General features: G+C 35.9%; 1 protein-coding gene across 3 annotated transcripts in view; it reads right to left on the reverse strand.

Moving 5' to 3' along the window:
• Positions 1-27,861, reverse strand: part of DIAPH2 (diaphanous related formin 2) — a 293,928-nt gene that overhangs the window by 225,039 nt on the left and 41,028 nt on the right. For all 3 annotated transcript variants that reach the window (XM_067304122.1, XM_067304120.1, XM_067304121.1), the window contains exons 6-16: positions 26,894-27,033; positions 16,256-16,330; positions 16,101-16,170; positions 14,439-14,575; positions 13,001-13,109; positions 8,474-8,584; positions 6,476-6,594; positions 5,715-5,831; positions 4,804-4,922; positions 3,058-3,122; positions 1,304-1,408 (exon numbers count right to left, since the gene is read on the reverse strand). In XM_067304122.1, the coding sequence (XP_067160223.1) occupies positions 1,304-1,408; positions 3,058-3,122; positions 4,804-4,922; positions 5,715-5,831; positions 6,476-6,594; positions 8,474-8,584; positions 13,001-13,109; positions 14,439-14,575; positions 16,101-16,170; positions 16,256-16,330; positions 26,894-27,033 (1,167 nt within the window). The remainder of the gene's footprint in view (positions 1-1,303; positions 1,409-3,057; positions 3,123-4,803; positions 4,923-5,714; positions 5,832-6,475; positions 6,595-8,473; positions 8,585-13,000; positions 13,110-14,438; positions 14,576-16,100; positions 16,171-16,255; positions 16,331-26,893; positions 27,034-27,861) is intronic.

Below are 27,861 nucleotides of genomic sequence, written 5' to 3' on the forward strand. Positions count from 1 at the left end.
TTGCACAAGGCATGTGTTTTTTGCCCTACAAACTGAGTAAACTGTAATGGAGCAACTGGTGGAAAACTCAAAAAGATAGGCTGTCAAAACTTAGTGCAATACAGTCTTGTATAGATTTGTTACAAATATTAAAATTGGTGTGAATGAAGTATGGACAGAAGCGTGAGTGAAAGCATCATAAGAAGCAATAGACCGCAGGTTACCAGAATGGCTTATATTCTTTATAAGGACACAACCAACAGCAATCCAGCTAAAACATTTTCATTAAGACGAGAAGGCCAGTGCTCTGATAAGGCCAAAGCACAGATAACTTGTCAGCACAAGACCTGCACTCTGATAGCAAGAGGATGGTGGCCAGATTATAGCATAGCATGTGCCATTCCTGTTCCTGCTATCCAACAGGAACTGAGGCCACAGGCATAAAGATACCCACAACGAAGAAAAAGGCAATCGGTGGCAACCTTGCCTAACATTCAAGGAGAATGAAGTAAGCCAGACTGAGGCAAAAAGATCAGACCATAATAACTTTTGGTTCCTAAAGGGTGTAAAAGACCTGTCCAAAATCCAGTTCACTGTCATCAAACAATAGGAACCCAAGCAATGTTGTGAAGGGTCAACAGGCAGCACTGCCTGTCCTCTGCACCTCACAAGTGAGCCCGGACAGGCCACTTGGATATATAGGTTTGGAGCTCCTGAGTGAAATTTATAAGAAAACGAATGTGGGTAAAATCCGTCTTGTTGAAAGTATCACCTTCTCCTTACAGGAGCTCCTGCACTGTGTTCCGTCACACTGATTTTCTACAGTCTCATAGGTAAATGTAGTGTTTTAGCAAAAGCTACAGTCTGAGATCCAGAGTTCCAAAAAATGGCTGTTACCAGCCCTCATTTGCATGCATAGTCTGAAAGGTGTGTATATTATACATAAACAGTTATTTCCACCTTTGCAATTAACGTACAAAGCCTTCTGAAACAAAAGGCTTCTGCAAAATATACAGAAGTAACATTAGGATGTGAACAATTATTTAGAGAAAATATATATGCTAGATTCAAACTTTTTATAGCTTAAGGAAATTTTATCCTCAATAAAGCAAACATCTACAACAGGTGTTGAACATACTACTATTTGAAAAACTGTTACCTCCATTAACTATGTTTAGTGTTTTACACTGGTTTAAAAATAAATCAATACAATACTTATATACATTTCAAATTCTGCAGAGACAGTACTCTCAAGGGCACCTTCTTTTCAATTCTAAGTAAAGTAGTTTTCAACTGTGGAACTTACTGGATTTAGTTTTATTACCTGCGTTCGTAGCTGTTTGATTTCTGTTTCAAGTTCTTTGATTTTCTCTTCTCGTTTCTGAAGCTCAGCTTGTGCCTCCTGTCGAGCTGTGAACTCTTCATCAAACTGTAATGATTAACAACCATAGAAATGTTCGTCCCTTTATAGCCACACTAGATATTATACTTTCAGGAAGTCTTTGAACAATAGCACAACTAGAACAATAGATGCATTTTTAGTTTTTTAAAAACTGTACATTTTTCCAGTAGGTATTTTTCTAGTACTTCATAAAAATTTTCATCAGTAAGTTATGATACAAAACCACTCAGATCCAGATCCTTATTGTGGCATACAAAAGAAGTAATTTAACTTCTTTTTTTTTAATAGAACATTGCAGACTTCTCAAACTCCACTTCAGTATATGCTTCAAGGAAAGAGCTTACGTCTGAAGAGAGATGTCTGCAGCTTCAATGGTATCATCCATAAAGTAACATAAGAAAGGAAATATTCAAAGAAGCCAGTCATCACTTCAGTCTTGCTGTCCCCATATAAAATGGAAACATCCAGTTTATAATATTCAAATATGATTGTGAAAACTTTGTCTTACATTTTCATCTTGCTACTGTTTGCTATGTTTAAGAGATTATTATCATTCTTCAAAGGCTTCTGTTAATCATTCTTCTTCAGGACACGACAACTTATCATTGGGAAGAACATGAGTTGACTGCCACTAGCAAAGCACGTTATGGTAAAGAGCTCTGCCAGGGAAACAACACAACAACTTGCTTTATTTAAAGCTTAGACAACAATAACTCCTATTAAAATGGCATCCATATTTAACACTAAAGAGAGAAAAGCTAATGATTTCACTCAACCCTTTATTTGAAATTTGGATATGATGAACTAAAATTACAAATTATCTAAGCAACCTGAGGAAGCATGCTGTATCCAGACATTTTAAGCACGAACACCAACACTGATGAAGCAGAAAGACAAGTATCGATCACTTCAGAAACACCCCCCAAAAAAATCTATTGGAAAAAAAAAAAAATCACAAACACAGAAAACTGGAATTCTTCCTAAAGAAATAATTTAAAAGGTCTAACCTGTTTCTAGTAACAAATTAAAACTTCCCATGACTGAAATCAGACTTAGTTACCAAGTTCCTAATAAAAAAAACTCATACAGAAGGATAAAATTGTTAGCAAAACATCTCCCAAAATGCACTGTAAGATTCCTAAAAAAATTTTTTTTCCTTATTATTCACATGTTTATGAGGGAAAGTAATTTATCATGGGCACATTATAAGGAAAAAAAATCACTATTTTACATTAGCTTCTCTCTCCACGATTTTTCAAACATGTAACAACTCTGCTTTTAGATAAGTTCCTTTCAGTTCTATACTAAAGCTAGATGAAAAGTTATGAACCTTTTCCCCCAGGTTCTTTTATACTTTAGATATTTAACTAAGACTAAAATATTTCAGGAGAATATAAAATAGCAGCAAGTGGAATTTTTCTCATCAATTATCTACAACAGAGGAGTAAAATAACTCAGGATATTTACAACTAACATTACCCATCAGCTTTTGAATTCAGAGCAAGCTTAAATCTGAGCCTTGCACAAGATTAAAAAACAGCTATTAACTGTTGAAGAACATCCTGTGAGATTCACCGTTTCCCAGGTGTCTCTCAGCTTCTACTGTAAAACCAATCTATAAAGTTCTTGTCAGGTTTCTATCCCCTACCTTAAAACATCGGTGATATAGGACTTACCTTTTTGGAAAATTCTGCTGCTTTTTTTTCACTTTCTTCTACTTTAGCTTTGTCCACACACAAATCTAAAGTTAAATAATTACCACACAAGTCATGTAAAACATATCACAGTTCTGAGGTCCCTTCCAACCTCAATTACCCTATGATTCTATGACATAAAAGCAATAAACAAAAAAATAAATTTAAATCACAAAGGATTTGCATTACTTTCTCTGCTTATCCTTAATACTCAGTTAGCTTGAAATCTAAATATTGCTTTTAAAAAAAAAATCATACTTTTTTTTTTTTTTGAACAGACTGGTCTCTAGTATACTACAGAAGTGCGATTTCATAATATATAATCTATACTGCTGGCAACTATCAAACAGTGCAGTAGTACTGTGTCCCATAAATTATGCATTCCTGTCATCACCCTGATTAATAATTAGGCAACCACAATGAACTAATAGGCTGATCTGACGGAAGAGCTGGTGAACTACTTTTTGTTTTGATCATCAAAAAAATCAGTAAATATAAAAAAAAGTGGTGAGAACATGTGACCAGGAAAGACAAATCATCATAGAGTTGTTCTGTTCACTCTCTAAGAGATTAGAGTTTGCATGTGATGATTTTTGCCCTTCTTTTTTACATGAACTTACTACTAAATAAAAGATGAAAAAGTAGAGTTTAACATTAGTATGAAGTAACAGCTCCTTCAGGGTTTTTAAATCAGAAAGCCCCCCTTTAACATAAGAAATCCAAAAAGAAGCATTTTCTTATTTCAATAAAATTATTTTATAGGCTTCTAAAAGAAAATGTGGACAGACTGTAAAGCAGATTTCTTCACTGAACAGTGAAGAACAGCCATTTCTATTGACTTTTCACAGAGTGCAAAACTCAAAACACTTTAAGTGAGGTAAACATGATTAACTGCATATTATAAATAGGAACTAGCACAGAGAGACAAACCAGCTAGCCCTAAAACTAATAGGTCAGTGGAAACTGAAGCAGGATCAAGTGATCAGGTTCCTAAGTCATAACCGAGTAACAGAATGCAGGTAGGTACTTTTTTCCAAATTTTTTCAAAAGTCAACCTGTACAACAATCTTTCTTTCTTCTTGTCACATCGCCAAAAATATTTTCCTAAATGATGATATTCTCAAACAATAACTACTTTCCCATATGAAGTATTTACTCCAGGGATGGCACTGTATTTCAGTTGATTCCACCAAACAAAAAAACAACCCAAAATAAAACAAAAACCCCACACTTCTAAATGCTGATAACTGTCATTTGCCTGATGGTATGATACTTATTCATCTGCTTCTTCCCCAAACAGCAAGTGAATCCACAGTCCCCTAACGGTTCAACTAATTAGTCTACCTTACTAAGCAACCTTAAACACTTGGTTATGGAAAATATTCTGAGAATTACACACACAAAAATTATAAATCCATTAACAATCAATGCTAACTTAAATCTTAAAATTTGTAACAGACCAGAAGTTAATAAAATTTTGAACAAGCAATTTTTAGTTAAGATTATAAGATTCAGATAGAAGTCAAGATAAAGCTGGAGAAGTAAGCCTCAATTACGTTATTTCTTAAAGGCTGAAGAGCTTGATTTGGCAATATATTTGTTACTTATATGAACACTTCCAGAAAATTGAGAAAATTCACACAGCTAATGTAAATTTATGCAGAATTGCACAAAGAAAAAAATATAATTTAGCAAAGAAAAAGGTAAAGTTGATTGTAGTGTACAAACCAATAAGGTGAGTAAGATCCACATCCAGTCTTCCTCTACATTTAAAATCTGGGTCCATGCCACTGCAGTGTAATACTATCTGTGAAACGCATTCTTCTATTATCTTGTAATACTGAGGTCTGACAAAGAACACATTTTACAAGGTAATGAGAACATGAATAACAATGTATGCAACCAGGAGGTGAAAAAGGCCAACTATAACTCCTGATATATGAACTACACAATTGCCAGTAAAAGGCTCCAATCAACAGCCTTATTTGTATGTTGGCTAAGAAAACATCATTGTCAGGTTCTCAAAGCAATATCTGAAAAAACTGAGAACTCCACGAAACATAGTATACTTCTAGTCTATATTTTACTTTTAGTTTACACTTTGCCAGACAATAAACAATGAAACAACTTATTAAATATTATCAGTATACATTGCAGCAATTATTTAGCAGATTCTCAATACACTGAATTCCAGTCCACTATTCAATTACTTACCAAATTAGTTAATCAATAACTTAATGTAATTGTTTGATAAACATCTCTATACTACAACATCAGGAATCTCTAAGATTACAAGATTCTGCGCTCAAAATTATCAGCTCTTACCAGCGCAAGGTACTACATCTTGATTTCACATAGCATAAAGTTCTCAGAGTATAAAACTCTGAAAGCTAAACTGGTGATATTCCAAACTTTCAGATTAAAAAAAAAAAGTTACAAAAACATTAAAGATTTCTCTGGTTTTATTTAATTCTTATCTTAATTTCTTCATCTCACACATCGATCATTTTTATCATCCCTTTACAACAAAGCACTATCTTTTAAAACAAGACTTTGAATGCAGTACTTTTACACTGTTAAAGATACTATTATTCTTGTTCTTCGCACTCCAAAAATCAAACAAGATAGTTGATTCTTACCGAACATAATAATCATTCCTGATCAGAAGAAAATGTTGGAGAATTGACAGGAAGTAGTTTTCAGAAGATGTATCTTTCAACATATTATATAACAGATGATATACTTCATTAATATCAGTGCAAATATTGTCAAGGAAATGCACAAGGATTAAAGAAGTTCCCTATATGAGCATTCATATAATCAATATAAAACCCTTTAACACTCTGAACTACTACTCTGATAGTAAATACCCTTTTCCAGCAACAATTATCCACAGAACCTTTGTTCCCTGTTCAACAGTTAAATCGTTTCTACAGTACTAACTACCATTTTTTCAAATTCAGACAAACGTCAAGCAAGTGTTCTGCACTCATGCAACTTCAAATTTACTGCCTCTTCACTTCTACAGAAGGCATGCATCTTGAAAAATTATTCTGAATTAGTTTTCAAACCTGTCATTTTTCTTCAGATTTTAAATTCAAGTGTAATTTTACATCTTTATGTATTATAAACCAACACAGTATTTAGTTTAATAAATGGTATTTATGAAAAATTAATTCAGTTCCTAATGACTTGCATTTAATAGAAAGTTATCAGTATTGATATTAGCTTTCTAACTAAATTTTTAACAAAAAACAAGTGGAATGAAATCTGCTTGTGAAAATCCTTAGGAAAATATGTAATTTTGACAATGAGCTACATGTAGAGAATGCTGCCTGAAGTTTAAAAAAATTATTAATCAATACATTAGAACACCATTTCACATTTCTATAAAGGATATTCCATTTCAGCTCTGATATCACTGAGACGATGTGACAGCTCAATTAAATCTTCTTCTTTGTTTTCATCAAACACTTTCAACTGAATATCGAGCTCTTCGTTCTCTTTATCTTTCAAGTCCTATTTTTCAAGGCATAGCATATCTTAATTTTCCATTTTTTCTTAAAGCAACAATTTCCCCCCTTCAAAGATTACATCATTGCAAAATATAATACATTAACCTTTTGAGCAGAAAACACACATTTAAAAAGGATTAAGTTGTAGCTCACTGTCTGATTTTTTTTTTAAATACTATTGCACAGCTGATAAAAAGTAAGGCAAAAATATCAGCCAATATAGCAGACATAGGCAGTAGAAGAAACACAAAACCTCCTAATAGAGTTTAGTTCTCTTAATAGAAAATAGTTGGCAATTCAGTCTTGTCAATATCAGCTCTTAAAAAAAATGCATATTTCTAGACATCAAGGAAAGCAAGCTAAAGAAGGCTAAAAAAGGGTAAATGAGGGATGCTTACAACTTTTGTTATTATAAGTTAATCTAGATCATAGCATAAAAACATCTATAGTGCACTCTCAGAAATACTTACACAAGAAGTAAAAACCAAAACAAATTGGTATTTCGAGATGGAATGTTCCTTATAACAAATACAGAACAATTTCTCCAATACAACTAAGAGGCAAGTTTAGCTTCCGACTGGGCACATCACACAGAAAGCATCACTAGTTCAAAAGCCATTAGCATGAGTGCACTCCATGCTTTAAAAGAAAATTGGCCAGAACTGGGCATGCGTAACTGGAGGCTAATCATATTCAGAAAAAAGTGGAACTCATACTGATTCTAATGTTTGAAAGCCAGAGAAGCATACTTTATATATGGACAGAGAAAGAGACCAAGAATTACGGATCCTCTTCCTGAATCTTTCTTATTCCAGAAACTTGAAAAGTTTCCCCTAAGCACAGATAAGAGCATAAAAAGTCTTAAAATGCTTTATCGTTAAGAAATTTGCTTTGTAATGCAAAAAAAGCTCCTCTACCTTGTACATCCATTCCCTGCAGAATTAATGATCTGAACTCAATGTATATGTTGTAATTAACAATACATTAAGAATAAACAAACAGCAAGATGGCATTAGCTGTTTTTGATATTACAGCTTTTATGAAATATTAAATAATTAACCTTGCTGGCTAGAGATAAAATTTCAACACAATAGTTCTTCGAAATGTTTTAGATATAAGATTTTGTTATCACTAAATCTTAATTGCTTTTAAACTCAAGTATCTGGATGTTAGCACATTCTATTAAGTTTTCTATCATGAATCATTACAGTTCAGTTTATTGCACCTCCATCCACCCCCCAGTTCTTAAGTTTTGGAAATATTTAGCAATTGTAAAACAACTAACTTGCAGTAAGTAAAAAAAAAAAAAAGACTAAAAGAGTTCTTCAAGCTTTCAGATATTCTGCAGCAAATAAAACCATATATAGTTTACAGAAAATAAAACCAGATCATGTTAAGGTTTCTACATCATATAGAACTTGAAGCTTCACGAATATACCCTAAGAAAATTTGACACGCACAAATCAGTAACAGTTTCAAACTTGAATGTTCCAAAAACTAAAGGTTTTTATTCTTGACAAATATTGATGATGCAAAAAGTTGGTATCTTAAACTATTTCAGACAAAAATAAGCAGCTACTGTTTATTTTCTCACATCTTTTGTGGCAAAATGCTCAGTAGCTTAACTATACATATTCCTGATGTAGTCAAAATAGTTTCTTGGTTAAGAGGTATTAAAAAAAAAAAAAAAAAAAAAACCTTGCAATGAAAGTAACAAAACTACGTGCTGCTATGCAGAACAAAAGTAGATTTGGACTGATAGCTCTGACCTCCTCAGACCCCAACCTTTCACTGGTGCTGCTTTCAACAAGACAGTTTGGTTATTTTCAACAACTACACATAGTTAATTGTGATCAATTCCTATATACAGGCAAACTACTTACAGGCAATATTTTTTTCAGCCCACAACGTAAAAACTCATTTCTCAAGTGTATCCTGAAATCAAGATCTTCTGGAGATGTAACGAGAGCATTGATGAACTGCATACAGGCTACCTGTAATCAGAAATACGGGCAATAACTTTCATTAAGAATGAAATGAAAATAAATACTTATTGTCTTTGAGAATTTCAGTTTACTCAAATTATAAGAACAGATGTCAAGAGATGGACATTGCCATAAAAAACAAACAAACAAAAAAAAACTTCCAGGACACAAGTAAAACTACAGCTCCATCTATTGTCACAACTACAAAAGAGACAATAACACGCTGGTCGCATAAACCTCTGAATGGTATGTGTAGGTATTACAACACAAACACAGAGAGATAATTGCAGTGGTACCAAATTTATTATGTTTTGCATATATATAATATCTAGCTTCAGTTAGTATAAGCAACATCAAATACTGTTCTGTTTTAGTATTGTGAGTGCTTCTGCTATTTCAAAATTGTGTCAACTGTAAAGGACCAAGCTTTATTTCAGAAAGTTATTCCCACACTACATTTCCAAACTTCTACTCCTTCTCTTCCTCCTCAGTGTTTTCCAATTTGAATGCAACTTCTTTTTGCAGTAATTGGAGATTAAAAAAAAAAAAAGTCAACAAAATTAAAATCACCAGGTGTGTATTTTCTACTCCTATAGGCGTTCTGCAAAAATGCTCTGAAGTCTCAGGCTACTGGCTAATGCTTTAATTGAACAGCTGTGCATTTTAATTGATTTATTTTAAAACAGGCAGACAATAGCATAATGCTAAAAGTGCTGATACATGTTAACAGACTACAATGGGACTTCAGGGAAATACCCAGTTTGGTAAAAGATGTTAACTGCAAATAGAAGTAGCGGGGTGGGGCAGGGGGAATCTATAGCTGCTGGACAAAAAAAAAATAAGTGAGATGAAAAACACCCTTCCAGTTTTAATTACATTCATTATTTAGTTTTAATAGAACACCTTAAGGAGTCTTAAATTTCTACCGAAACTCACTTTGAAAGGTACTCCCTTTATATAGCTGCATCTTCAGATAATGCAGTATCATCACGCTTGCTTGAATGACTTGCTATGTTACTACCATGACGTGACTTAACAAGGAAAAGTACATGTCCAATCAGAAATTAATAGAGAGAAGAGGTGCCATCTGCTATGATTGTTTTTGCCAGAATAGACTCCGGCTTAATGGCTTGTGCTGATACATTACAAGTAAAGAACATTTTTGTCAGAAACAAGTTAATGAGTCTTGCAATTGTACCTTTATTCAAGTGTAAGTATTTTTATCAAGGGGATCATATAGTGGGAGAAGACTTGAAAATGAATGTCCTTTGTGATAGCATTAGTAGGACAAATATGAGTATTAATATGTAACATTAATATTAATTTAAGAGGTAATGCTTAGGTGCATTACAAATTATCAAAATAAAGGCAACCAATCACTTCAGTTAAAGATACTTTCAAAAACAGTACACAAAGATTTATCATAAAATATTGATCTCAGTTTCCTCTAAGCCGGGTTTTCAGAAATTCCAGTATTAATGGCCTCTGGTATTTGTCAGACGTTTCCACCTACATTTCAATATTCATCCTGCTAGTATTAGCAAATAATCTGCTTATTTATGAGACAGCAATTTAAAAACACTAGAAGAAATTTTGCAAGTATGCTTTATAACTTGTCTAATTCTCTACTCATAAACAATAGAAATAAATTCAAGTTTCACTGACTGCTATAATGGAGTTATATGTGGGTTTCTCCACATTACAAGCTAGAACAACTTTCACGACATTTGTAATGAAGAGTTCTGGGTTGCAAACTTTCATGTAATTTAACTTTTACTATTACATTTCTATATAAATATTGTGGGCTGAGATTTTCAAAACTGACGAATTTCAAAGCAGAATACAAACTTTATTTTGCAGAAATTGCAACCATATTTATTCTTAGAAAAAAGTACTACCTAAATTCCTACAGCACTGCTTCAAAGCAGATCATAAGAACGTAATTTATAGAAACTTGCACCTTAGCAATACAAAATTTGACTATAAAGACTATATTCTGAAAACAAAGCAAGTCAAAGCCATTCTTCAATAGGATATTCAGGCACTTTGTCTCTATACAAACACTTATGATACAACATACAGCTCATGACACATGATGTGACACTTTACACATGACGTGACATGAGGCACAACTCAGCGTGACACAACACATGTGAACTGACAAATGAAATGATACGACATGTGACATGATGTGATATGAGGCAACAGGTGACACACAGAACATCACGTGCCACATCAACTGCCAATGGTCATGTCATATGTCATGTCACTGCACATATGGAATGACACATCATGTGTCATATATTACATGTGTCATGTCATGCCTCATGAGACATGTCACACATGTGCCATGTGTGATGTGTCACGGGTCATGTCACATTCCAGGCATCACATAACATCATGTCATTTGGCATATGATGTGATGCATCACATCACAGGTCACACATTATGTCACTTAATAGGTCATGTAATGCATCTTGTCACATGATGTGACATGACTCAGATGTGGCATTCAACACATGACTTAGGACACAAGGCAAAATGTGACGCATGAAATGACAACATGACATGAGAAAACATAAAACTTCATATGTCACAAGTCATGTGTCACATGCAACACGATTTGTCACAGGTAACTTGACATGTTACATGGTCTCACATCATGACATGTAGGGGGGTGATATGTGCTGAGGGGAGTGATAAGTTGGGGTGTGATATGTGCAGACAGAGGCATCATATGTGTGTGGGAGGGGCACAATATGTGGCAGGGGGCATGATATACAGGTGTGGGGGGGTGATATGTGGCAGGAGGCCTGATAAGTGGGGGGTGGTGTGATACATGCAGGGGGTGTGATATGTGTTGAGGGGGCATGATACATGCCGAAGGGGACATGATACGTTCTGGAGAAGGGCAATATGTAGCTGGGAGCATGATATGTGGGGGGGAACGATATGAGGCAGGGGAACATGATAAGCAGAGGGGGCATGATATGTCAGGCAGTGTGATATTTGGAGGGGGTAGCATGATAAGTGGCAGGGGGCATGATGTGTCAGAGTTAGCATGATATGTAGCAGGTAGGGCATGGTATGTTAGGGGGTAGGTAGCGTGATAAGTGTGGGGGGCATGATACGTGCCGGGGGGGGTGTGTGTGTGATAAGTGGTAAGGGGCATGATATGTGCCTGGGGGGCATGACAAGTGTGTGTGTGTGGGGGGGTTAAGTCCTGGGTGGCCTGATATGTGCCAGGGGGCGTGATATGTGGGATGGGGGGCATGATACATGCCAGGGGGATGTGATATGGGGGGGGGGGTCATAAGGGGGGTAGGGGCATCCTATGTGCCAGGGTGGGGGTGGAGGGTGTGATAAGTTGAGAGGAGGTGATGTGTGGCAGGGAGCTGTGATACTTGGCAGGGACCATGACACGTGGGAATGGTGGCATGATAAGGGACAGGAGGGGTGATCTGTGGTGGGGGGTGTGATACATAGTCAGGAAAGGGCGATATGTCAGAATGGGGACATGATAAGTTGTGGGGGAGCATGTTAAATGGGAAGGGCGTGTGATATATCAGAAGGGGACCTCAAAATTGGCAGGGGAGTGGTGTAATAATCAAGGGGTCATAATAAGTGGTAGGAAGGCCTAATACGTGTGTGTGTGGGGGAGATAGGTTGAAAGGGGCCATAATAAGTTGGGGGGGGGGGTTAATGATAGGTAGCAAGGAGTAGTGATAAGTGGCGGGGGGGGTGATAAGTGGCTGGCAGGGGGGGAAGTTGATAGTAGTGGCAGGGGAGTCATGATATGTAGGAATGGGGTGTGATACGGTAAGTGATAGGGGGGTGATACATGGGAACAGGAGAGTGATGCATAGCCAGGGAGGGGGGGGTGATATGTTGGAATAGGGGCGTGATAAGAAGGGGGGAGGTGATATGTTGGAATGGGGGCATGATACATGGGAATGAGGGAGTGCTAAGTGGGGGGGGATGTTACAATGGGGGGACGATAGATGGTAGGGGCATGATATGTTGGAAGGACAGTATGATTACTTGCGGGAGGGGCTGATAGCAGGCAGGGAGTGGGTGATATGTCAGAATGGGGTGTGATGAATGGCAGGAGAGTGATATACTGGAATAGAGGAGTGAGAAGTGGAAGGGGAGGGCCTGTGATAAGTGGAGGGGCATCATATGTGGTGGGAAGGCAGTAAGTGGCAGGGGCGAGGGGACGATATGTGACCGGGGGTGATATAGCAGAATGCGGGTGTAATCTGCGGTGGGGGGAAGGTGGTACATCATGACACATGCTTTATTATACAATGTAAATAAAACATTTTGCCGGGAAATAATTCTTAAATTGTCAAGTCATATACAGTCTTTTTCTATTTCATATTATTTCTAAAGTATCAATAAGCATAGAGAAAAAAGTCAACACACCTGCAGTTGCAAAAATTCATGGTTCTCCAGCCCTTCAACAATTTGCAAAAACCGTTCTCTATTGCGCCTTTCAGCGGCAGTTGTTATAGCTCCTAAAAGTTTGTCAAGACTACAGAGAAAGACAAACTGTCAAAAGTTTACCATAGTCAGCATTCCCATTTTGAAGACACTTAGCCCACTGTTTACAGAACTCAAGCTTTTACTGCACTGGTAGATAATTTAAATGCATTTATCTAAACTTATTATGTTAAGCTGGAAACAAATCAAGGAACAAATGTTAAAATATCTATGAGTTTACAGTTAAAATAAGGGGAGTAGGTTTCTACTGGGACATTCAGTTAAGAAACAAGTAGATATGTTCAGAGGAAAAATAATTACTGCCTTTGCAACACTGTGCATTTGGTACAAGCAGGGAAGTTTGATATTTGGGAAATCTAGTTGTCTTTTCAGAAGCCAAAATGATTTATTTATTGCATACAAGATGGGGATTTTGTGTTTTTGAACCTTCAGTAAACTAACACACTCAATTCAAAGCACACATATCAACTGACGATCTTTGTTTTAAAAAGCTCAGGGATACATGCTACATATCTTAATTCCATAACTTGAATCATTTAAAACTTCAGGTATAAATGCAAACTGTCTTGGTCAAATTAGTTTTGCTTAGGTAGAGAGAAGATACTTTGATAAAATCCACCCATATTTTTTATTTTTGTAATATTGTATTTATATATATATATATATATATATTTTTTAACTAATGACAAACCTCTACACATAGTATCATACCAGTCATTCTGAAAAATAATTACTCCAACTTCCCCTCCTCAGGATAAGATAATTAATCGGACAGATAATTAATAGATAAGATCATTAATGGGATTATGTTAGGTCCCAGCCTAACTTTCCATTGTTCTTAGTTGTCCTTCAATTTAACTTACAGATAGCTCACAGCCTCCTGTGGCAACCCATTCCATCAACTCAATACAACACTGGAAAACTTCTCCCTCAAGTGGACCCTCAGCTTTCCTTGTGACAATTCAAAGCTTACTATTCCTTTGCATACTCATCAGGGATATATGAAACAACAGATATATGAAACAACTTTTCTCTTTTCAGCAGCTCTTTACAAACATTTATGGCTCACTAAATCTTCTCTTCTTTACAATAAGCCATTATAGTTCTTTGACATCTTCCACTTAGGTCCACGCTTTTCTCTGTTAAATTGTTCTTTTTTCTGATTTTCTACTGAATTAATAGATAACAACAGCTAAAAGTCTCTTCATTAAAAATACAAGTAGCATAAGAAGTAAAAAGACTGTAAACACTGTAACAGGTTACAGTTGCATTTTACAGGCAAATTTTATCTCACCTGTGTCCAAACTGACAGCTCATGAGCATTCAAAAAGTAAGTATTTCATTTCAATATCCTACTTACATATTTTCCTCTCCAACAATGCAGATAGCAGAAAGTATTTTCACCGTTTCCGTCATCATGTTAGGTTGCTTTGGATCAATGGCTCTCGATAACAATAAAAGACTTCTTTCATCTCCTAGAATCCTTTGCAAGCCATACTTAGAGAAACAAAAAGAAAACTTTCAATGAAAAGCTTGTATTTGCTCCAGATGTTCAACATCATCACCTCTGCGCTTCAGAATGTTAAGAATTTTCACACACACACACACTCTTCCATATGAACTTGCTAATGCTCTAGTACTAACCTTTGTGGCTATTACTGCTTGGGGACATAAGTCAGCCTTCCCAGTCTTAAATATCTTAAATCTGAGACTTTTTCCTGACAAAGAGACTCAGTTCTTAAGGAAGGTATCTTGTAAAATCAGGTACCTCCCAAAAGACAAACCATAGCTTTTATTTCCTAAATATATCTGAAAGACCTCATCAGTATGAAAAGTTAGTTCAGTTTTTCCCTGTTTACTATTACAATAGGGAAAAAACTTTTCCCCTAGCAACTCCAAGTAGATTTTTCACCCACTGACTGATAAAGTTGAGAACTTTTTCTTTAAGAAAATACTTGCTTTCATTCACTGCAAATCCTATTTTCATTTTCTGTACTGAATTCAAAACTTAAGCATTTATTTAAAAACAGCATTTTTTTTCATTTTCATTAAATACAGGAGACTCATATCAAATATTAATTGTTTTCAGTTAAATTGCATGTGCAGGAATAACAAGGAGTTTAAAAAAAGACATTCAGTGCTACAGCAAGCTATTCTGTAAGCGTTTGAGATTTTATTAAAACGAATAGCAGTAGTTAAGAGTAACTTTAATACATAGTTATCTTTACTGTAGTGGGGGAAAAATAAATTATCAACAACACTTTTGATTTTGTTATGAACAAATTAAGATCATGAGTTTAACAAATCAACTTCTAAAAGCAGTTTACACAAACTTTGTGAACATGAATAACATTAAAAACAAATCAGATTCATCTTAAACTAGACAGTTTATATCCTTTACCTACTCTCTACCACTTTAAGAACAGTACCTACAAATGTTAATCATACTCAATTTAAATTAGGAGTTAAGTATATTTATTAACAAAAACAATCATGCATTTTAGAGTTTGCTGAGTAGACAAAATACAAGCAGTATGAAAAAAAATTAACCATAAATTATAAAAATTTGTTCAAAAACTCAAAACAGGTTTTAAGAGAAACAACAGTAGATACTTCCACATTAATCTATAACAACATATTTCAAAAGTTATGTTTCCTACTAGCTTTTCCATAACTGCATTCTACACAGATCAAAATACAGTTCTCATCCTATTTTAGAAGAAATATTTTTCACATAAGCAAATTATTTTCCTAATTCACTTACCTTCAATCCATATCATCATCATGTTTGCCAAATGGCTTTACTTCCATAATTAATAATATTCAATATAGATTTATGAACAAGACAACAACAACAACAAAAAAATTACATCAGTCTGAGACCTACATTTCCAAAGAGTAAACAGACACTGGATATACAAAGAAATTCCCTTCTTTTTCCAAGATTCAACATACTAAATTGTTCTTGAAATCTATTCAAAACAGTGATGCTAAAAGAATCTGAATTTAATTTTTTTCTTACTTTGTTGTTCATAAATGCTTTGAGGCACTGGATAAGTTTATGTTGATTCTTCTTATCAATACTTTCTTGCCTTGAAGGGGAGGAGGAAAATAATGTAAGTATGATCCATCTTCACAAGCTCCCCCTCCCTCTATTCAAATGATTTGAGTCCTTACTGTTTCTTGTCCAGGAGCCTTTCCAGTACATCCAATAAAACTCCAAGACCTTCATGTCCAAAATTGATAACCCAGCTGGAAAAGAGGAGAAAAGTGTTTTTAGTTATCTCTTAATCAAATGTAAAACTTCCAAAGTTGTCTCCAATACTGCTAATGCATTGCTTCAGAGACACTGCTTTAAATACCACTTTCCAGGAAGACCTAATCAACTGTTAAGACAAATGCATAGCTCCAATGAGATGTTTTTGAGCACCTAGAGCAAGGGCAAAAAAAGTTCTAATTCACTGTGAAGCAAGTGTTGATACTTTACATAAAGGTAAAGTGAATTCATTTCTGAAGTATTTGCTGACAATAAAGCACCTAATTTCAGCATATTACAGTCCTTTGAGAAGTTAAATACAGTGCCAGCACCAAACATCTACAGGAAGCCAAAAGTAGAAGAATGTGAAAGGACAAGGTGCAGCGGGGGGGGGGGCACAACAGAGAGACAAAGATGTTCCTTTGAATTACAAAAGGACAAACACAATACCCTTCATCATTTTTTCAGATACTTCAGGTTATTTGATACATAATGTTCATATAACAGCAACAAAAGGAAAAAGTGCTGTCCTACTGTTATTAGGGCTACAGACTGTGGTAACCAAAAGATTCAACCACCACATGGCTAACAATACAAAGTTTTCTAATTTAAAAATAATTTGCAAAGTGAGGGCAAAGATCAGTAAGTGAGGTAATAGGTAAAATGTGACAGAAAATCCAAAGTGCCTGAACTTCACTGTAATATATAATTATCTTTCTAGATGAATTAAATGTACATTTAATGTATGTTAAAATAAACGAATATATTGCAGTACAACATCACTAAGACAATCCAAAAATTTTCCTCTGAAAATTTTAAAATGGGTCTCAGCACCAGCAAAGCACCTCTTAAGTCCCAATAAAAGTTGTGCTGCAAGAACCTTTCAAAAGACTTGGCCTAACAAGGATATCGTATACATGCAAGAAGTGATCACACTGTTTTGTTCCCCCAAAGCCACCATTTCCTCCCACTCCTGCTTCCCTAAACAGTCTGCTTTTGCAGAACGAAACAGCGTGATCAGTTCTATTTTCTACAACATACTAAGGCTGTAACTAAATGGAAACGTCCACTTGCATTGCTTTGTGTGCATGAGTTAACTATGCAAGGAGGTAGTCCCATGAAAGAACACAACTGCTGATTAAGACACTGTAATTGTCACATGGATGCAGTACTTAGCCGAAGCTAATACGCTGTGCTGAGAAATAAGGGTAAATTAACCTGGGCACAGCAGCACACCAACACAGCAATACTGCTGCGAGCACCTGCACTACTGGTTGCAAAACATGAAATTGGAACAGCACTGCTCATGCTATATACACATGCCAAAAGTCAGTACTTCAAAAAAATATATATACTCATGCTGTTGCAGGTAAAAAGGAGTGCTAGTCATTCCCCCCAACCATAATGTAGTCAGGTGTTTTAGACACAAAATATAAACACCCGAGATAATCTACTGTAGACATTACATGCTATTTTAGCCTACACTTTGATTAAAGAAAAAAAGAAAAAGAAACACAAAAACAACCATTCTTGCAACAACATGGTGGCATATCTTGCCACATGTATTTATAAATATGTAAGTACAGGCCCCCCCACACTCATACACACAAACACGTGCCCACACACCGATTTTCCCCTAAATTGCCTCAGACAAATATTCTTGAGAAAGTATTTACCAAATCACACTGTCCTAAAGTCAACACAGAGCACATTCTGTGTAAAATTAAATAAGAATATATCTTCAAAAAAAAAAAACAGCTGGTCAGAAAGACTGACTACATTGTCAGTGATGGCAAATGGATCAATGGTTAAACCTCTCTATTCTCAAGGCTGATGCCATCTACAAGTGTGTGTGTGGGGGTTGTTTTTTGTTTTTTTCCCTCAATACACTTGTTTTTTTTCCAACCACGGTTATGAAAACAGGGTGAAAAGATATTTCCCTCAAACATACCCATAACTGAAGGTATGAAATTCTTACTGCAGCCATCATCTAAGATGATAAATATTCATCAGTTACCACAGGATCTGAAAGATTAGTGTTAGCATCATCAGATACTTAACTATATATTATAAATGTATACTCCATATTCACATTCTTTCCTCTTGCAGAAACAGTACTTCATAATCTCAAGTCAACAACTAAACATTGTCATTTAGAAATGTGTTTAGAGTAACAACAAGGACATTCACAACTTGTGGGTCACAATGACCACATGCAGTATTTGATCTATACAAAAGTTTGAAGAATATTTGTCAATTCAAAGAAGACTCAAGACTGCTGAAGACAGTATTAATTTTGACATCTTAACCCATGGTAAATGGTCATGGTAAAATCTGTATCTAACAGTCAACTCATTTCATAATACTTAATGTTCAAGCAGTAGCATAAACTATTTTTTTAATATGCAGTTCACATGACATCTTTTATAGGCTGAAGTGACTTGAAAGTTAGCTGATCTTGGACACATAGTAGATAGCATTGCTTTACCCTAAATATGCTACCAAAAAAATAAAAAAATAAAAAATAAAATAAAAGAGTTCTTTTCAAGAGATGTCCTACAAAATAAATTTGATATGGCTGTTCTGAAACTGCACTTACCAAGCAAAACTAATATACAGAGCTTTTAAAATACTTTACCAATACAGCTACGGCATACAGAACTGTCAAAAGCACTGTATGTGCTCTCAGGCCTGAAACTGAAAAAGGGGGTTCTGCAACTGAGGGCTGAAAATATTCTCTAGGTTAAAAATCACGCATCATCAGTTCTTCTGTTACCAAGTAATCTTGTCCTAGTGTTTCCACAGACAGGATGTAAACTTCAAGGCTAAATTACAACTCAGATTTAGTATTTGTCAACATTACAAAGAATACAAGCAAGCATCTGTCTTTAATTTCTACTGAACAGATGCTATTTAAAAATGTTTGCCTTAAAGGTTTTGTTTTTGTAAGGAATCATTAATTCTATACATAGTATTTTATAAGATTAATTCTTGCCCTAGCTTAATAATAGACTTCTATCAAGCCACAGTAACACTTCCACCTATGCCATATAAAGCTTGTAAAAAGTTAAAATAGCTCCAAATTTTAACTATACTTGTACCTAATACAAATATCATATTCCCCATTCAAGTATTTCTAAATAAAGTTTCTCATAAAATGAATAAATGCACACAGAGAAAGCATGTTACATTCAAGTGTCATGGTATGACAGCTATATTTTTATATTGATATTATACCAAACAGAAGAAGTGATGTTATAACAGCAATACCCTGTAAAAATATTTTTATTAATAACAAAAACAGTAGTTTCATGAACAGATAAGAGAAGACTCTTGCAGTTTCCATCTAACAGAATTCAAGTACCAAAACCAACATTTAATTTTCTGAGTACATATGACATATGTTCACCTCCAAATCATCCAGAGCTAATGAAGAGAGACTTGAATTTAGGGGAAATCGCACTGAAAAAACAGCAGTGTTATCCATCACATAAGACAAATCTTCATAAGACAGCTAATTAAACACACACACACACACACACACACACACACACAAAAAACAATTGAGGTTGGAAGGGACCTCTGGAGATCATCTAGTCCAACCCCCCTGCTCAAGCAGCGTCACCTAGAGCACCTTGCCCAGTACTATGTCCAGATGGCTTCTGAATATCTCCAAGGAAGAAGACTCCACAACCTCTCCGGGCAACCTGTTCTAGTGTTCAACCACCCCCACAGTAAAGAAGTTTTTTCTAATGTTCAGACGGAACTTCCTGTGTTTCAGTTTGTGCCTGTTGCCTCTCACCCTATCACTGGGCACCACTGAAAAGAGTCTGGCCCCATCCTCTCGACACCCTCCCTTCAGATACTTATGCACATTGATAAGATCCCCCCTCAGCCTTGTCTTCTCCAGGCCCAGCTGAACAGGCCCAGCGCTCTCAGCCTTTCCTCATAAGAGAGATGCTCCAGTCCCTTAACCATCTCTGTGGCCCTTCGCTGGACTTGCTCCAGTGGCTCCACGTCTCTCTTGCACTGAGGAGCCCAGAACTAGACACAGCACTCCGGATGTGGCCTCACCAGGGCTGAGTGGAGGGGGAGGATCACCTCCTTCGACCTGTTGGCAATGCTCTTAATACAGTCCAGGAGACCTTTGGCCTTCCTTGTCACGAGGGCACATTGTTGGCTCATGGTCAACTTGTTGTCCACCAGGATCCCCAAGTCCTTCTCCGCAGAGCTGCTTGCCAGCAGGTCAGCCCCCAGCCTGTACTGGTGCTAAAATCGGGGATCAAACCCATGACTTCGGTGTTATTAAAGCTTTCCTAATTTCCTAACTTGTACTGATCAGGAATGAAAAAACTCACCATTCTGACCTTATTAAAAAAAAAAAAAGACAGTTATTCAGGTATTGCAGTTACTTCAATGTGCAATGAAAACACTATCTTCTGAGATGGCAAAATGTATAACATGAAATTATCACTCTTGAGAAGGATGCTACTTATCACATGGTACCTTTTGTACGAGCAGCGACTTCATACACAAGTCGATATTTAAAAACAGAGAAAAAGCAAGAAAAACAAAAATTTTTCATAAAAAATAGCAGCTTCTCATTATTTATAAATATACATTAATACAAAGGAGAAATTTATATTTTGCACTTGCTTGGAAAGACAGATAGCAATTTATTTTCTGACTAGCTGTAGCCATGTAGCATTCTTGATTTTTGGGTCATTGCTCATCAATATTGCTTCAAGTGAGACCAACACAATTACAGTATTTTCAAATGGCAATAAGTATATTCTGTCAGTTAACAATTTAGTGTTTAATCATTTGTCTTTCCTCAAAGACACCTGCTTTTTTACAGATTCTTTCTCTCAGCCATTCTTCACAGGCAGAAAACCTCAATACAGATAAGGAAGTACTCTTGATGTATAACAACTGCCCTTATGGTTACATTCAAGATTACAGTTGGCAGATCTAGGACCAAGTTCTGTGTGGAAAAACATACCAAAAAGCCAACCACTTCTTCAGCCATGAAGAATTTCAAAACTGAAGTATAATAGTTGGTGGCGTTCTGTTTTTAAGAATATCTGGTATTGACGTATGTATACTACTTCATACATATGCTAATGTTAGGATTTCCAAGTAAAGTTGGTTTTCAAAATACTTTCACAATTTAGTAGCAAGGGTCCTTCATGCAAAGGGCTAATTGGTTTTGCTCTCCAAATTGGGGGGGGGGGGGGAACCCACAGAACTATGCTGATGCTCGCATTCAATCCGCAATAATCACTAAGAGCATAAGTGTACCCATTTGAGATTGCACTAAGCATCCAGAGGATTAAAAAAAGTAAGGTTAGTGCTATAAACTACTATAGAAGTAGTTTGGGAGCAGAACATGATTACCATCATACAAATAGTTTTTTTGATTTCAATAATTAACATACATATTTATAATGGTCGGAATCCTCCTGCAAAGCCTGTACCATCTACCAGTCAGACAATATTACACATGATAAAAGCTTGAGAGGCATCATTCACAGTGGTTCGGTTAAGTGGTACATGGCTGTTCGTTCCTTCCAGCTAAGACTAACGAGACTTAACTCATTTTATATCATCTCAGATATCTGAGAACAGGAACACTAACCTATTAAGGACAGTCTTCTGTTCCTTCCTCATCTACACTGTATTTTGGGGTGTGAGGGGCAGGTCAGCCATATCTGATCAAAATAACTGTGTTCCACTCAAGTGTTCATACTTAAAATTTGAGATTTGCTCGGTTAATTCATTAATTTTGTTGTCAGCAAAATTTCTTCTCCTCAAAAAGAGCTTTCAATTTTAAAAAAGTAGAACTGCAGAATTCCTAGGTATTTGCATCAATAAAGTCTATAATAATTATATATCAGAATGACATTCACTGATGGTTTATTTTCAAAAGAAAAATGCTGCAAGTTACATGCTTTTTGCCAAACAAAAACAAATTTGTCTGCCACCAGTCATTGTGGTTTTGTACAAACTTTTCCAGAGCTTCCAGGCATTTTCAAAAATTGAACAGCTTTGGTATTCATTTCATCTGAAATGACTAAGTGGCAGGGAGGGGAGGCTACTACAGTCAATCCAGAATTTTTATACTCTGAGAAAGTATAATAGAAGCTTCAATTTTTTCTGCAGTCTGAACACCATAACAACCTAAATAACGTAAACTCACAATGAATTACTACTTCAAAACAGCCCTGATGTACTTCAGAAAGTTCTGCTAGACAAACTTATTTTCTCAATAATTAAATATTCTAAAAGGATCTCTGAGAACTTGACAAGAAACAATGAAATGCAACAAAAATAATCGCAATAGCTATTCAATAATGGAACTTATAGATCAAAAGTTCACCTGGTTAACTTAAAATTAGTAAGAAATAGGTGCCATTTTAAAAGTTCCTTTTACTGGTGTTTACTAGTAAAAAGAGTGGATTAAACATTCTTTCAAAGGATCCCAACTCAGAGATGAATAATGAAATTTAGGCCACGGACACTGGTTTTGTTAGCATGGCTTTCTTCTAGCTGGCTTATTCTATCCGCTCCCTGCAACATCCCTAGTATTCTCACTCACAGCCAGTCTTAAATCTTGTATTTTTTATTTTTCACGTTGTATTAATCTTAAAATGCATTTTTTAAACAGTTGCCTTTCAAACAATTCACATGTATTAACTATAGCCTTTTTGATAGCAGCTACATTAAATACAAGTGTTTCCACTTCACGGAGTATATTGCTTATAGAAATTAACAGTTAAGCAGTAATTGAAATGCTTTCACAGAACCGACTTGGTTGATTTCTGTGCAGCACCTCTGGCTGTGGCATATCCTCTTTTAAACCATCACTGATGTAAGGCCTGTCAGGATTTCAAACAGAAAAACTTAAGTTTGAACCATTCAGTGCTGTGGCCTTTAAGTTGGATTTCAGCATCTTAAAGAATCATAAGCACTGATGAATAGCAACTGATTCCATGCTCTGTTGTCATACACTTAGCTGCAACTTGAACACTGATTTGCATCCATCTACTCTTAAACTGCAAGAAAACTTCATATACAGCCTCTCTTAGACCACATTTAGCATATCTACAACTATATCTTTCCATAATGCTCTTCACCAAATTCAGTGTCAAAAGGTAAAATACACAACCTTGGCTAAACATAAATGAGGAAAACAAGAGAACGTTGCTGAATGGAGCAGGAGATTTAGTGACAGCAGAAACAGATGCAGCTGAGGTACTCAAAGTGTTCTTTGCCTCCATAATCTTCAACAAGGTCTCTCAAGCTTTCATGCTTAGGGACTGCATTCAAAGAGGAGACTACCAACCGTGGACGACAATCAAATTAGGGATTACTTGACAGAACCCAACCCATACAAGTCAGCAAGACCAGAAGGGCATGCCCGAGGGTACAAGAAAGATGGCAAAGATAGCATTTTAAGATCACACTGCATCATCTTTGAATGGTTGTGGAGACAGAGAGGTCCCTTACAAACTCAAGAAGGACAATCGTTGCACTCATCTTCAGAAAGGCCAAAAAGGGTGATCCAGGGAGCTACAGGCCAGTCACTGTGATCCTTGGGAAGATCATAAAGTGAATCCTCTCGAAAGCCATTTCTGGGCACATGAAGGTGCATGTGATTGGGAACAGCCAGCATGAATCTACCAAGAGTAAATAAATCAGGCCTGACTAACTCAACTGCCTTCTTATCCCTGGATTTGTGAACAAGGGGAGAGTAGTGGATGTCTATCTTGACTTTAGCGAGATAGTCTTGTGTACAAATTAGGACATTATAGTCTGCACAGGTGGACAACTAGATGGGCAAAAAAAATGGCTGGATCAGCCCAGGAGGTAGAGGTTACCAGGATACTGTACCTGAAGGCCAGTAAGAAGCAGAGCACTGCAGAGGTCTGTACTTAGATAAAGCCCTTAGCAACTCGATTTGGTTTCACAGCTAACGCTGCTCTGGGCAGACAGTTGGACTAGATGACCTACTCAGGTCCCTTCCATCCTCAATCATTGCATGCTTCTAACCCTCACATCTATTTTTTTTTTCTTTTTTTAAAGAGACAAGGTACATAAGCTAAAATACAATGACTGAAATTTTAACCAAGGCACCCCATAACAACCTCAAATATATTTATTCCAGTGCCACATGAACAGCTGAAGGGCTCAAAGAAAAATATGAATACATGACCAATGCTGTGAAGTCTTTTTTCCATGATTAAGAGCATCATCACCACAAGAATACTATATTAATTAGTACAGATCAATAACATGAAACTCAGCAGATTAGTGCTAATCATCTGCTTAAATGGATAACTACTTACTTCAGCAGGTGTGAACAGAAGTTTCTAATGTATATCAGATCACTACACAGAAGACAGAAGTACTTTGTTTATTCTGTTTGTACAAAAACTAAAGGTAAGTATGCTATTCATTCTCCACAATGATTTTAGTGTGAAATTTGTGTAGTTCAGTTAAAGAAAAAACTAGATCAACCACACAATGGTTCAACTGAACTAGCTGACTTACTACAACTGTCATCCTTCTGTGCATACTATAAGCACTAAGTTGATGAACTCCCTCAATATTGCTAACAATTGACTTCTCTGTTTCCAGTGTGCTAAGAATTATTTTCTGGTGCCTACAAACATGCATCTGGGTGCTTCACAGGAAGCAACTAATGGGAAAGAGATCCCCACTCGTACACATTCCCTTTGTTACGGCAGTTACAGTTGCCTGCTTCTCATAAGGTAGGCTTGGGGCAGGGGGGTGGTTGTTTTTTTGGATTTGGGGTTGTGTGTGCAAGTTGGGGGAGGGAGTTGAGAAGTCACTTTGAATAAAAACTTTCAGAAACTTTTGGTCTTCTGGAAGGCTGTAACTTTCAAAGAGTTCCATAAATTGACTGAAAGAGTAGGAAATTATTATATATTGTACAAAAATCACACCATTTTACTACTACAGTTATGGTATGATGACGCAACAATAGCAATATAAAGAACTCAAGTTTTATCTACATCTCAAAAAGGAAAGTTTATTGCTTTAACTAATTTGGTCAAAACTTACTTCTCTCCCAAATAAAACAGTATGAACTACATGGACAGGGTCTAAGAAAAGAAGTTTCATGTTTAAACTAGAATACATGTAGGCAACCAGCTGGAGCTAGATTGTGAATACAATTGTTCTACTGTTCACACCCAGAGAGAGAACAAAATAATCTACTACAATCAACCAATTCAAAATTCGGCCTGAGAAATTATTATTATATCAGGGAGAGAGTACCAATTTAATTTTACTGTTCAAGTTACTAATTGAAACTGCTCTTTACAACAGCTGAGCATCAGGATAGCTTCCTAACAACCATTCATCTCTTAATGCAGAAAGCAGTCCTATTCTTTTCAACATCCTCTGTAATAAGCTGCAAAATGTTAGAAGAATCATCTAGGTACTTATTCTCTGAAGGCAAAGCAAAGAACTGTGATAGCAGTAGAACAAGCGTATGCTAACAGATGCTTTTTAAACTTCCTTATATAGAGTTTTTCCAGCCAATTCTGATGAAGTACATTTTATAATACCATATATAGAAGAGGTACTATAGTGAAAAGCAGGAAAAACGGTTATTTTCTGCTTCCCAAATTAAAAGAAAACAAAAAGCTTAGCCAGACCTGTCCTTTGCGGAAGCTGTAGTACAGTCTGTATTAAGAGTCATAACAAGCTAATGTCATCAACACTTCTTTAGATTAATGAAGACAACTGTAGCATACACAGATACAGAGAGAATGAATGCACTACCTAAAGGCCAACTGAGAAACAGTGGTCTGTAGTACACTGATCTAAAAAGGGAACAGGATTTTTCAGAGTATACTTCAAGAGCTCACATAAAACCTTTTTGAAGCTTTCTTAAAAACAAACAAACAAACAAACAAACAAAAACCACCCTATAATTCCTGTAAGAGGTCTTAGGGGTGTTTAGTGAACATAACAGGGAGTCAAATCTATGTTTAAAACCTCATTCAACAAGGAAGATTTATCAACAACTGCTCAGGATTTCCTAACATTATATTTGTCCATTGTCGGGACGCAGTATAACCCTAACAAAACATCATCCATTCCCTAAGTTCTCTCACACACAATGAAGGACCAACTAAAATAATTAAATAAATCAAGGGGTAGTATACTAAGCCTGTCCAGTTGTCAGTTCTTTACTCATTTTAAGCTTAAGAAAAACATGCACAGGAGAAAAGCTTCAGGGCACAACTAGAGAATGAACTACCTGGTTTTATACATGAAACCATTTGCAGGCTACAGACACCAAATTTCATTGTTCAACAGCGTCTTACTTGATATCAAAGCTAGACAGCTTTATTCACTGCTCAGGTCAACAGAATCAAACATCTTAGCCCTTTCAAAGCCAAGACTTTGTAAAGCATTCCTGTAATTACTCTGGTTGCAAAGAAATCAGACAAACAAATGAACAAATCCTTTTTATTGTCAAGTAAAAACAGCACAATAAAACTATAGCAAAAATTATCACTTACCTGACTGGATTGCTTGTTAGAGACACTCTCAAAGACTCTAGGCAGTTAAGAAGCTTTTCCTCCGCAATTCCAGATCGCAATTCATGAATATATTCTTGCGAGGACAGTGTGCATTCATGCTTGCTGTTTTTCAGTCCACCCTATCACAGAAGATTGAATGATGCTTAATGTTATATAGATTATAACAGTGTTTAAGTAGATGATAATATAAGGCCAATATATGCACAAGTTACTTTAAAAATCAGTTTCCCTCCCCCCCATATTACTATTACAGACCCCTACTTGACTTAGATTTGTCATAGATGTACAATATTTTTGGTTTTGCCTCCCAAGACTAGATATTTTTCTGGAATTTTCTTCACAGGAAAACATTTTAGCAGCTGATATGCTAGACAAATGCATAATATACTAGATAAATGCTAAAATTCTTTAAGATCTGAAAGTGTAGTGCATCATTATTTGATGCAGTGATATCATACTTACAAGCTGATAGTATTTAAAATCCTTTGTAAGATTTAGATACTTGAAAATTTCTTAGGTTATCAAGAGTAAAACTGTCCCTTCCCTTCCCCCAGAAACTAACTACAAAATACAAAAGAATTCTCAGTTTGGCAGTTCACCAATTGCTTACATTTCCAAATGAATGATTTGAATAATAGCTACAAAGTGGTTCCAGAAGTAGAAGATAAAATATGCAACAGGATAGTATGATTTCAATCAATTTATATCAGCAGATGATAAGCAATAAGACACAAAATCCTTCTTTAAGACATTTTTCAACTTGACTAATTTTAAGTGTAAATACCATACACATTGTTGCAAAGCAGCTAACTAAAAGTAGTGCAGGTGGACAGAGGTAGACAGGCTCTGAGTGCATCTGGTTTTGAACCAGTCTCAGGATTTTTTTTTTTTTTTTTTTTTTTTTTTAATTTCCCTCCCATACACTGCAGAACAACAAACAATTCTGC

This window comes from Apteryx mantelli, chromosome 13 (assembly GCF_036417845.1).
Source record: "Apteryx mantelli isolate bAptMan1 chromosome 13, bAptMan1.hap1, whole genome shotgun sequence".
NCBI classification, from domain to species: domain Eukaryota; kingdom Metazoa; phylum Chordata; class Aves; order Apterygiformes; family Apterygidae; genus Apteryx; species Apteryx mantelli.